General features: G+C 42.0%; 2 protein-coding genes across 6 annotated transcripts in view; one reads left to right on the forward strand and one right to left on the reverse strand.

Moving 5' to 3' along the window:
• Nucleotides 1-7,237, forward strand: FAM8A1 (family with sequence similarity 8 member A1). The gene is made up of 5 exons (XM_066992124.1): nt 1-493; nt 3,099-3,219; nt 5,335-5,458; nt 5,678-5,817; nt 6,125-7,237. The coding sequence occupies exons 1-5, from the start codon at nt 31-33 to the stop codon at nt 6,267-6,269; spliced, it is 993 nt and encodes a 330-aa protein (XP_066848225.1). The 5' UTR covers nt 1-30; the 3' UTR covers nt 6,270-7,237.
• Nucleotides 5,127-12,822, reverse strand: part of NUP153 (nucleoporin 153) — an 85,654-nt gene continuing 77,958 nt past the window's right edge. For all 5 annotated transcript variants that reach the window (XM_066992120.1, XM_066992118.1, XM_066992116.1 and 2 more), the window contains exons 20-22: nt 12,000-12,272; nt 10,538-10,697; nt 5,127-10,068 (exon numbers count right to left, since the gene is read on the reverse strand). In XM_066992120.1, coding sequence (XP_066848221.1) covers nt 9,984-10,068; nt 10,538-10,697; nt 12,000-12,272 — 518 coding nt within the window. In that variant the 3' untranslated portion in view covers nt 5,127-9,983. The remainder of the gene's footprint in view (nt 10,069-10,537; nt 10,698-11,999; nt 12,273-12,822) is intronic.

Raw genomic sequence — 12,822 nt, forward strand, 5'->3', positions numbered from 1 at the left:
GGGCGCTCAGTGCCGGAGGGGGCGGACAAGATGGCGGAGGCAGGCGGCGGCGGCGGCGCTGCCCGCGATGGGTGCCCGCCGGCCGGCTGGGAGAGGAGCGGCAGCGCCGGGGGGAGCCCCACGGAGCCGCCCCCCTCTCCTCCTCCTCCTCGTCCTCATTCCCCTCCGGCAGCGGCCGCAGAGGCGAAGGCGCTGAGCGCGGCGGAGTACGCGCGGCGGGTGCACCAGTGGCTGTGGGACTCGTACTGCGGCTACCTCAGCTGGCAGAGCGGGCTGCCCGCGCTCCTCGCCGCCTCCGCCGCGGGCACCGCCGCCCCGCAGCCCCCTGCCCCCGCCGCCCCGGGGGCCGCCGCCGCCTACTACAGCCCCTTCTACCTCCTGGCCCCCGCCGCCCCCGCCTGGCCGCAGGCAGCGGGCGGCAGGCCCGGCCCTCCGCCCCGGGCTGCCCCCGGCACCGGCACGGCCCCCAGGGAGCCGGCGGGGCGGCCGGCAGGTGAGTGGGGGGGCCGGGGGGCTGCCCTTCGGGTCCTCGGGAAGGAGGCCGGGCGGGTCGTGAGGTGACCGGGGGGGTCTTTGTAGCTGTGCGCGAAGCAGCTGGCTTTTCAAGCAGCCTGCTTGAGTGATGAGGGCTTAACTAACGTTACCTGTTTGTTTTAGCGGGGTCTTTGCGCTCAAATAGGATTTTTTTTTACTTCTCTGCTTCAGTGTCATTAAATACATGCGTACGCTCAACAGGCTAGCAGCAGGGCCTGGGATGGCCAGCAGTCTGTTGCAGCTGTAAATATCTGAAGAGCGCGTGTCGCACCGCTTCTGTTTGCGTTTGTTCAAGAGTAAAACAAACCCGCTCTGACCACATCGCAGAGGAGCTGCAGAGCACGCAGGTGTTTCCTCGCAAGCGGAGGAGCATCCAGTGACATTCCAGGGATGTTTAGCATTACCTTGAGTAATGGTGAAAAACCATCACGTAATGACTGCTGAAGGGCTTTGGAGAAAAGGCAGATCGCCTCTCTGCAGGTCAAAGTGCAGCATTACTGAGCTGCAGCGTTTTTTATAAGCTCGTTGCCTGGACAGGAGAGAAGAGCACTTTCACTTGCATTTCCTCCCTTTTAAAGGGAAAGGAGTCTAGCTTTTAAGCTTGTTTTTTATTTAAACAAGGGTGTAACACAAAGTAGTATTTAATGGTACTCTGATCTGGAATTATAGGTTGCTTGTGAACACATGTTGCCAGTCATTGAAGAGGACATTGATATGGACAAAGTCTAACCTGAAACAGTTCTTGCTATTTTACGTTGTTCTTCAGCAACGAATTCTGTATGCTAAACACGTTTTGGGGCACGAAGAGTGCTTTATGCTGCTGAGCAGAGCTATTGTGAATGCTAAATACTGTTGCAACACCCGGCCTTCCTAAGAGAAGTCTCTGTGTGATACAGCAATAACTGTACAGTTACACAGGCTGTTGTGCTGGTGCCCTGGCTCCAGATTGCAAACGGATGACGTATCTGGAACAGCTAAAGTGATTACATCTCCTTTTCTGCTGCAGATTATTGTCCCTGCAGCAGGCTTGGCAGGACTGGACACGTTTCCATCCCGGTGCCCCTGTAGGTGACAGCCCAGCGTCCTTACGTAAGCTGAAATACGTGACAGCTTCTGATAATGTTGCAGATCTTAAACAGGGCTGTCAAAAAGTGGAGCTGATGACTGCCTCTTCCAGCTCTGTCTGCCCACCGATGAGTGTCAGAACACCAGCATTAATTGCACTCTGGGCAGCAGCAAGCTTTGTTTGGACGGTAATCACGATTTAAGATGCTTTGTCCCCTTGCCCCTCCCTGCCCTACTGTAGGAGCTTACTGCTCTTACACTGGGAACAGCAGAACAAAAAGTGTGCTCGAGCCTCGGCTGCCCTGTCACGCTGTCTGCTTGACTAGTGTAACCCCCCCTTTAATGACTCGCTTAATACAAGGTCACTGTGGCGCGCATATGCTAGAGTCGAGGGCTGCCGAGGTTTCTCAGCGTAATGGAGTCTGACAGGGTTTGAGTACTTCCTTCCATGCCCCAAACACTCAGCTTCCTCCCTATTCAGCTGTTGAGTCTGGGACCTTCAAGTGAAAGCGTGCCGCTGACATCAGCTTTACCCAGCTGGGTTGCCCTGTGCTGTCTGCTGCTACGTGCTCGCTCTGGCACTGAGCGGACTGCGTTAAAGAATCCCCGGTTAGAACTGAGTTGACAACCCCGGGCGTGCTTTGACAATGAGAATTGGATCTATTTTAGCATTGTTTACGTGAGTAAATTTCTATTCGACAGCATCAGTGCAGAGTTACCAGAGAATGGCTACCAGAATTTGGGAGATACCAAGTGGTGGATGGGTCCAGATGAAGTTATTTTTTAATTATTTAATGAGTGCAACATTACTCTTTGGAAACTTGTGAAGATAAACCTTGTTTCCTTTGCTTTAGCCTTCTGAGGTGGTGTTAGCAGCAAAAGCTTGTAACTGTGAATACTTATTTTGCCTCAGCCAGCCCTTGGCTAATTATACTGAGGAATGGGTTACGTTTTCTGGCTGATTGTCGGGCAGCTGCTGTGTTTTGTTCTAATAAGCAGTCTGTAGGAATGTTTATGGTCAGGTGTGACTAATACTCTAATTGGCTCCTGTTCCTGGGTCCGACATGAGACAAAACAGGCTGCGTTTTTCTTTGAGAGCTGCTACTTGGTACAGGCTGAAGGCTTGCTAAGGGGTTATATGAATCTTTCTTAGATCTGAACTCACAGATTTAGTGAAATTGGTTCTATGCGAGGCTCTTTTAAACAAAAGAATGCAAAAATTGATACATCTTTAGTGTGCTTCAGCTCTTTAGATGGGTGGGATTTTGCTGGTAATCCTCGTTATAAGGGGACTCTGAGCTCTGAAAGAGCTTGATTTAATTTCAGAAGGCTCTCGTAAGCCAAATAATTCAGATAATTTCTGATTGATAGATTTTTTAGAAGATTTTCTTAATGTGAGCCAAGATGAAGATCTTGGTATAGTGAGATTCAGCCAACAGGCAATAAACTCTTCATTTAGACCAGTCCAACCTGGGTCACGTTAACTGTTTCTCTTACAGGTCGGGAATTCATTATCCCTTCACTGGCCCACAGGTTCATAGCAGAGATGGTGGATTTCTTTATTCTGTTCTTTATCAAGGCGACCATTGTTTTAAGTATTATGCACCTCAGTGGGATAAAGTAAGTAGAACAACTTAAAGGTTTGTTACACACAGCCTTAAGCTCTTTGAGGTGTTGTGGTATGGTTGGCACTTTGCAACGGGCAAAAGCTGAGGAAAAAGCACCGCTAGGTTAACTTCTTCTTAAATACTGTCTGATTTGGGGTCAGATTGGGGGGGGGGGGGGGGGGGGAGAGAATTTGTACTAGTTTATTTTCATAGGCTCACAAGCTCCTTACTAAGGATAGATTAGACTCGTAGTCTTGGTTTTTGAGGGAATGAGCAAGATATTAAAAAAAGCCCTTTAAAAATGTCGAAGAAAAGCTATTGGTGAAAAATGTTCTTTTAAACACTTCTAAACATTATTTTAGATCATGCAAGTCAAATATGTATCTATGTTTCAAATGCAGCAAAGTTGCTAGGCATGTTACCGTGCTGTAGTTGTTACTACACGAGCTGGATTTCTTTAATAAAAAATAAATAAATGATTAAGCATCATGTGCATCAACTGTATGCTTGGCTGAAAGTCTTTGTGTTTAAGCTCAGAAACAATTGTTTACCTCAAAGACTATCTGCTTCTTTAAGAGTAGATTTCTTATCACATAGCTCCCTTCATTCCTCCACTTTGGCTGGTATAAATCAAATATTTGGGTCTGGTTAGGGGATCAGAGCTTGGAGAACAAGTACAATTACATTTCTGGATCCAAGTTTTCTGCTAAGAGTCTCCTCAATGTTGATGGAATGTAAACTGATAATGTGCGGAAAACATCTTTCACCTAGGTTAAACTGATGCTTGAAAGGTGTGTGGAAGAGGGTTAAATCCCAAGCAATCAATATGTCAGTGTAAGTTATTAGTGTTTATTGTTCAAATGAACACGCAAATAAGATGCCAACCTCTCAGTGCTATTCCAAAAGCAGAATCTCCAACTCCTACCTGACAGCTTGTATTTCTGGTTTGGTTTTAGTAGGCTGAAAATGATGCAGAGTGAAGTCCTGGGAAGTTGGAGAACTGTGTGTACTGCTTCTGCAAAGTAGTGGAGGTGATGGAAAGAGAAGGCATCTCTTACTTGCTGAATTAATTTATAATATGTTCAGTATTACTACTTTAGCAAGAGTAAGGAGGTTGCTTATATGTAACTTCAGGAAAATCTTCTTTTTTCCCTCCCTCTTAGTGAGATGTTTGCTGGATGTCAGGCTGGGGAGTTGTCAGGAAAATACATCCTCACTGGCAAAAAAGAAAAAAAAAAAAAAAAAGGCGGGGAAATACAGGTTGTGACATACTATCATTTTCTCAATCCCTCGTCTTTTTTGATCCTGAAGTCTGACTAAAGAGGAGAGCAAGTAGTGCAGATCCAGATTGTTTTGCGTGGGACTGCACTTCTCTGTGTAAGGGGTAATTCTCACCTAGATGATCAGCAGCAGTAGGTGACAAGTCCTTGTCTAAGTCTGCATCACAAGCGTGTCCGTACCACTACTGGGTGATAATGTTAAATTTATAGGGTTGTGAAAATACACAGTTGACTCCAAATGGATGTTTTGCTTAGCTTTGTTAGGGCAAATAGCTGAAGGTTGCAATTGCTGAAGTTGAAACCTTCCAGTTGTACCTCAGTGTGCCTGCATCTAGGAAAGCACGGTGAAAGCTGTAGAGACTGGAGAATGACAAATCAATCCTGGTCATGCAAAGGGAGATAGGGCTGCCTTGCTTTCCTAGGGTGACTTGCACATTCTCCCAGGTGCCCTATGAGTGCCCTTTTTTTTCCTCCCTGTAATGAAGTGACTTGCATCCATTCCATTTGTGCAGTTAGATGATTGCAGAATCACTTGTGTACCTCTCAAGAAGTGTGAGAATTTTCAGAACAGTTCTGCAGCTCGCTACATAGCACACTGTATTGCAAAAGTGGTAACAAAGAATGACTTTTTTTTTTCTTAAAAAAAAAGATGAAACAAACTCAGCAGCAACTTGGAAGGAAACCTGGTATAATTTTAATGGCTTGCCTTGTATCAAGGAAGTTGAGAAGCTTTTTAATACCAGAACTAAAGGAGTGAATTCTAATATTAAACACCAGTACTGGGAGCAGGGTCAAATAAGTTCAGTTTTTTGTTGTGTTTTTCACTAAAGTTGTCTTATTTTGAACAGGGACATCTCTAAATTTGCTATGCATTACATAATAGAAGAAATAGATGAAGATACATCCATGGAAGACTTGCAGAAAATGATGGTAGTAGCTCTCATCTACAGGTTACTAGTCTGCTTCTATGAGGTAGTTACTCACAAATATTATCTTCTGTAATTAATAGTTGTCAGTTCTTGAATAAGGTAAAAAATAAAATTATATTATCATTGGCCGATGAAGTAAACCCTCTTTATTTTGGGTTACATGAAGCCGTGTAACTTTCACGTAGTTGTGATGAAGACCAAGTTTGCCAAACCAATTAACAGCACTGTGCTGTGTGGAATCGAACTAACTGTTCTTTTGCAGATAATCTGTATTTGGGGAGCAGGAGGAGCTACCCCAGGGAAATTCTTGCTTGGACTGCGAGTTGTGACGTGTGACACATCTGTACTCGTTGCTCCCAGCCGTGTGCTAGTCATTCCTTCCTCAAATGTCAGCATGACAACGTAAGTGCACTTAGCATCCGCTGCTTTCAGGTTAATGTTAAGGAAAGCGCGCGATTTAAGAAGGAAATGCCCATTTTCTTTATGATTGGCTTTTGCAGTAACTAGACTGAGTAATTTTTAAATCACAAAATCTGAGAATTGTTTTGGCAATCATGAATATTCTCCAAGTTAGGTGGTAAAACAATCTCTTCTAAATTTTTTTTTTTAATGCTATACAAAAACTGAGGCACTAACCTGAAGGCTGGCTAACTACTAATCTAAGCAGAAAAGTCAAAATAAGGCAACGAATGTTTTATTTTCATTTCAGGTCTACAATAAGAGCTTTGATCAAGAATTTTTCTATTGCTTCCTTTTTTCCTGCATTCATTACACTGCTGTTTTTTCAGCACAACAGAACAGCCTATGATATTGTAGCAGGAACTATTGTGGTAAGAAGAAATAGAATCAGATGATGCCAAAAGATGATGGATTTCCAGACTGTTTTTTGAGCACCACCCCCAAAAGAAACAAAGACCTACCCCAAAACTGAAATTGAGATGACCATCGGAATCTTTTGCCCAAATTAAAGCAGAATGATTCAGAAGATAAAGGAAATGGGTTGCTCCAGTGTGGTGCCAGCAGCTACCTTCACAGTATTGGAGTTTTCACAAATGCCAAAGAAGTTTGAGAGAAATGATACGCAGTAAATCTGAAGTATTAACCTTAGATTGACAGGGAAGTAAGCGGCTGTACTGTTAACTGCAGCTAGGTGCTGTTCTGTTTGTCCGTCTAAGGAAAGCAGATACGGAGAAATACTCCACCTCAAAAGAAATGTTCCTACAGTTTTGGGTGTTGGCAGGTAACTAGAAAATGTTTTCCAAGCAGTTGACTGAGTTGTATCACAAACTGTCTGAGGGGAACGGAACTGCAGTATTAGACAGTAAGGCAAATCATGTTAATTAAATTGCCAGATGTGCAGTGTTTATTACTTCACAGAGCACATTCCCTCACCTCTTAAAGTATTTTCTTTGAACATTGATGTGACAAGTTTTTTTGCATGATGATCGTAAGCGTTGTCATTATTTCATGTGTCAAAGCTAATGAGGAGGTGAAACAGTAGCTGCTTTTTCTTCGGGAAGGCTATGTTACACTGCAGTGTTAGTGACTGGGCATGTATGTAATTCTGGAGCTGTGAACAGTACACATCATCTGCTTCTGGCTGGAATGAAAGCACTCGTCTATTTCTTGCATATAATAATACCAAGCAAAACAACTGAATGAGTTTCAGGAGCATGCAGAAAATAATAACTGAAATGCGTGTCATGGGTATAAATCCACAGAAGTACAAATACTGGTTATGTTCACTTTATATTCTGGCTAATTGTTTGTATGTTCAGAATAACAACTACTGAATAAAGAAGCCTAATATTTTGCATGATTACATAGCTCTGGTAATTTGTTCTTATGTCATTTAGTAGCTTGGAAAAGGACTATATACCACAATGTTGATGTTTTATTCCTATTTTAATAAGAGCTTGGAATTCTTCCAATGCCCAGTTTTTGTTTGTTCCTCCCTGAGGCTGTTCTTCCTCTTGGTTCTAACCCTACCTTCAGTCTTGGAGGTTGGTGGTAGGATTATTTTTATGGGTTCTTGTTTCTATCTTCAGGTGAAAGAAACTAAAAAAATGCAGAATATTAATGTTACTCTTTCAGAGTTAACAAATGGTGTTCCTTTGTTTATTGAGGTAACTTTTTCTGCATCTATCTTCATTTCCCATGCTATTGTAGGAACCAGTGTTGCTGCTTAATTGACCACTCAAAGCGTGTGCAGCTGAAATGGAACCCAAGAGAGATTGTTTCACTGTTCTTTCAAAGCATTGCACTGTTTACTTGAGTGTTAACATCAGAAGTTGAGGAACAGCTACAGCTAGCTATCAACCTGACAAGCTACAGCTGTCAGAACTGACTAAAGCTGATTTTAAGGTGTGTGTTGCCTACTTACACTCTCAGTATGAATGCAAAAGGAAGTTTTAGTCTACTTCCTGTAGTGGTGACCTAGAAACGGGGCTTTAAGATGGGCATGGGGAGCAAAACAGTTGGGTACAGGTTATTGCTAACGCTTCAGGTTTAAGGGACAGTATCTCCTTACCCTGTTAGAAAATACTACCCCTTCTATAGCAGGTAAAGAAAAACACCAGACTTGCCCAGGGAAAGATGTATACACTGTACTGTTGTAAACTTCAACTCTTAGTTTGACTCATGTGTGTGTATGTTCCCTTGAAAAGACCCCTTTTTTCTAGTGGTAGGCTGAGTATGTGGTAGGTAAAAGCACTAGGGAAAACTGTGGCACTTCTCAGATTTAGACATAAGGAAATACCTAATTGCATACAAGTCTTCCACAGTTTCAGGGGGTAAGGTGTGGCCACCTGAATAGTAGCTTACAGGTATGGTTTTAAATCCCAGTTGCTAAACAGCTATGCATAGAAAAACTGATTTGAGTTCCCTGCATTCTGTAAGACTCCCAAAAGTGAAGGTTAAAGTTTGTCTTCCTGTCAAGTCTAGTGCAGGGTTAGAAAAGTACCTTATTTCATAACACTGGCAGCTGTAGAAATACAAAGCAGCATTAGGGGAAGATGCTTAAAGCTTATGCAACTATTCTAAGGCCTTTCTCCCTTCGTGCCACAAGAGGGAAGGGGAGCTTTCAGTTCTGGCTGCAGCAAATGATAGGATCTCAACCACAAACAGTGTGCTGTGGCTTACTGAAAGTTCAGCTGTAGTCTTCAAACAAACACGCGCATTCTCTCTCCCTTCACTAGAATGTTCTCTAAGAAGCTTTTCTCACTCCTATACATGTGCAGAAAACATGTTATCCATTTACAATTAGGTATGCTTCATCTTTTTCAGTTAGAACGTTGGTGAATATTTCTAAGATCACTTTTTTGTTTGTGTGGTTGTGAGAAACTGTAAAAGTTATCTGCAATTATTGCAGCTAGACAGCTGTCAGACCTGGGGCTTTATGCAAGTCTACCATAAAATCCTTCACTTAAAGACAGGTTAAGATGAGTGCCAAGGTCCCTGTCAAAGAGCAGAGGTTGCAGAAAGCGTGTACCACCACTCAACTCAGGCTGCGTGCGTTGTCTGCAGATGCCTTCACTGGGAGTTAAAACTGCCAGCCAGTATTTTATATTTTTTATTGATGGCATTTATCCCATGGTTTAACATGTTAATTATACTGTAATAAACATGGCTTTAATATTAAACTTTTCCTTATTATCCAAAGTCACCACAGTCCATTTCAGTAAATATAAAAATATATACTTAATACTTTGTACAATACTGGTTTTTGGTCCAAACAAAAATGGATCAGAAAAGCCAATAAACTTACTTTAAGAATTCCCAATTTTAAAGATTTTCTAAATGGATTTAGGCAACTTTGAATAATGGGATTTACATAAAATCTGAGACAATACTAAACAAAAATGGCCATAACACACAAAATTAAAATTTCAATTTCACAGACTTGTTATGCCAAAAAAGTACATAGAGAAACAAAATTTATTTACACGTTTCAATAATAAAATAACAAAGGTGAGATGTGATAAAGGGCTGTAAGAATGAAAATATAGAAATAGCATATATAGTTATTAAATGGAGAACTACAGATCTAACAAGTCCTTAGCATGGATCATTCTTAATTCATACTTTCTCTATCAGAAAATTTTAGTGCACAATACACCCAAACTCACTCACTTCACACATACACCAGCACAAACTCAGCATGGAAATCATTCATTAAAACATTCTCTACTCTATACAGAATCCCTCACTGGTATAATTACAATTTTGAGGCGTCAGTAAACGCGGATGAGCGCACATAGTGGTGCAGATGAAGAGGTATTGTACAAGCCATTCGCTGTGCAGGCTATACTCATGTCTATAGCCGGACCATGCCGAGTCCGTGAAAGAGATAACTTTACGGATTCTAAAATAGTTTCGCTTGAGAAGGGCTCTGTTGCCAACTCTACTCGTTACAAAAGAACTAAATGAGGGAGGGTAGGAAGGGGCAGCAGAGTTTTACAGTCCTTTAAGCAGATCTGACTTCAGCTATCCCAGCATGAGGTACGATCCCAACAATTGAACAATGCAGGGCAGCAGCTGCTTTGAAAGTTGCTTTACGTATCAGGCGATTATTTTCTACGTCTAACTGCAGTCTTTATCTTCCGACCAGAAACCGAAGATCCAGAGACAGAGAAAATATTTTTTCCATTAGTCCTATCAAAAGAAATTAGTAGTTCAGAGTTTAGGACAGTGTAGCTGAAAATTCAGTAGCAGCACTGAGTAGATATTCCAGAACAACTGTTCTATCGTCTGGCTCTCTAGTTAGCAGCTGGCAACAAACAGCATATGATGAACAGGAGGAGAGTTCCAGAAACCAAAAGCAATTAAATCTCTCTTATTCAGCAGGTAAGTAGCAGCATAATGGCTAAATATGGATTTTATTTTTCAAGAACAAGAAAATTGCACATATGTTGATGCGTGATATTTCTGAGAACTAGTCTCCTTTACAACTACCGTCACTTAGTTAGCCAGTCACACTAATACATCAAGGAAGGATCCCAAATTTAGACCAAATTCCAAGGTTCATCTGAATACCTCAAGATTTAACAGCAGTAGAGGCTGCACACAGTCAGTCCACCGATATTACCCAAAGCTCAAGCGAAATTCTGATATGGTCTCTTACCCCACTGTAAATGCTGGAGGCTGGCTGAATGAAAATCCCGAAGAGCCAGAAGAATGTGCCGATGCTGTTGGTGCAGTAGGATTTGCACCAAAAGTAAATACTCCCGGGTTATTTGGAAAATTGAAATTAGAAGTGTTACTTCCAAACTGGAATACAGGACCTGGGAAGGCAGGGTGGAAGCAGAAGAGAACAAGAAAGTTGTAATTTGAGTTCATCCTTTCCATCCTCGTGTTCCTCCCATTATAGCTAACAAATGTTTCTTAAAGCTCACTCAAGACGACAAAGTTTGGGGTGGGAGGGAGGTTTACCAGAAATGCTAGATTACAACGGGAACAATGCTTAGAAAAAAATCATTCACTTCAGTAGAGAATCATAACAGGATTCTTAACTAACATTGCTAGGACGTAGCTAATGAATTGCTTGCTAATTTCTGCACCACCGTTAGGTTTATACCTGTGTACACTGAAGTTTATTAATGAAGCCTTAAGTTACAGTATTAAACCATGTAGATTTGCTATTTAAACAAACTGTTGTGTTAATGTCGTGAATCTGGGAGACACAACACCTAATCTTAAAAAAGAGAAAAAATTCCTATCAAAGTAACACAGACAAAACATGGGGATTTTTATCTTTAAACTCTTACTGTTATTATTTTGTTAATTAAGTAACACATTGTGCCAACTTATTACTGATCAGTACAAATGTAGGTTACTTGTAATGGAGGATATTTTATAAAACTTCTGAGAGGAACGAGGCTTTTTCCCTTTCTGTGCCTGATGTTATGCTATCAAATATGTATATTCTGGCAGTGTGGCGGTGGTTTTATTATTTTATTTTAATTTTTAATAATTCCTAGTGTGGAACAACACTTTCTTACGCTTAAATTATAAGGATAATTCCCCCAAACACGTATTTCATATTTCATTAGTAAAAAGAACTTTAAATAAAGCCTAAACCCACAGATGCTTAAGACTAATTCTGGCAACATATCTCACACAAGAAAGCCCCCAATCCAAATAAGTCACCAAAGCCTGTTAACAAAGCCAAAAAAATAAGAACTTCTCTGTAGCAAATCCAAAAATAACCGGTTTGCAGTGCTTCTGCCATTCTGGTTTGTACAACCTGATCAGCAAACACTCCGTGTTTCAACGCTTCACATTAATCGCTATTTTTTGTCAAGAAAATAAAAGCCAATAATTAGTGTTGGGGTTGCATCCTCTGCATTTGCTCAATCTCTTGTGGGACTTACGGTGAAGCTGGCACACCTACAGCACATCTTCAACGGTCAGGAGTGAGATGCAAATTACTCAGCCCTGTGCCCGTTATTTTTACGGAGGCTAATTCTTACAGCTAAGCACACACAGAAGGCAGAAGTCTTCTTACTTCACAGTTAAGGTGCACTTCATGGAAACAAACGAACGACTCCGAGACCAAAAAAAATTAGAGAATGGTCAGCACTCACCAGCGTTGGAGGTACCAGAGCCAAAACCTGGCTGTTGGCTTGCTTGCTGTCCGAACACAGGGGGCTGAGTACTGCTCGTCACAGAGCCGAAGGCAGGAGGAGCGGGCTGAGAGCCCGCTGAAAACAATGTTGTCGACAGCGATCCAAAACTTGGAGCGTTTGGCTGGCTGGACCCCTGGCTCTGGCCAAATGCTGGTGGCTGACTGGCACCAAATGCCGGGCCAGCAGCAGGTGCTGGAGACCCAGAGCCAAACACAAACGAAGAGGACAACCCTCAGGGAACAGAAGAGAAATTTCAGTATATGCAGGGCTTTTTGTTTGTTTGTTTGTTTTTGTTGCAGAATGACTCTAAGCATCACATTTTCCAAGTCTGGTAAACGAATACTTCAAATATTTGCAATAGATCTTAATGTTTACAGCCAAGTATGTAAAACAACAAATACTACCTCAGTCATATCTGGACTTGCTGCTTTTCATGTTACTTACAAGAAAAGGTGCATGTTAACAAGAGTCAGACAATATTCATCTCAAACACACTGGCTGTCTAGGCTCAAATTACTGTCTTAGCCGTTCATGTTCTAGAAACAAACTCCCACAAACAGTACATGTTAATTTATCTTTACTAAGAGCTGTTCGTATCACTTATAAAGAATATACATACACAGAACATTAAAATACATAAATTAGCATATAATACACATATATATAAAGGTTCAAAATACAGCTCTTGATCTATTAGGAGCTGTATTTTCATTCTTGTCAGCAACTGCACCCCTTCCCTGTCCAAGTGTTTACCATTATCAATTCTGGAAGCCAAATCGTG

Source organism: Anser cygnoides, chromosome 2, assembly GCF_040182565.1.
Source record: "Anser cygnoides isolate HZ-2024a breed goose chromosome 2, Taihu_goose_T2T_genome, whole genome shotgun sequence".
NCBI classification, from domain to species: domain Eukaryota; kingdom Metazoa; phylum Chordata; class Aves; order Anseriformes; family Anatidae; genus Anser; species Anser cygnoides.

Coding starts and splice junctions, on each gene's coding strand:
- FAM8A1 (XM_066992124.1), top strand. CDS start 31: ATGGCGGAGGCAGGCGGCGGCGGCGGCGCTGCCCGCGATGGGTGCCCG. Junction 494..3,098: donor GCCGGCGGGGCGGCCGGCAG/GTGAGTGGGGGG, acceptor TTTCTCTTACAG/GTCGGGAATTCATTATCCCT. Junction 5,818..6,124: donor TCAAATGTCAGCATGACAAC/GTAAGTGCACTT, acceptor TTTTCATTTCAG/GTCTACAATAAGAGCTTTGA.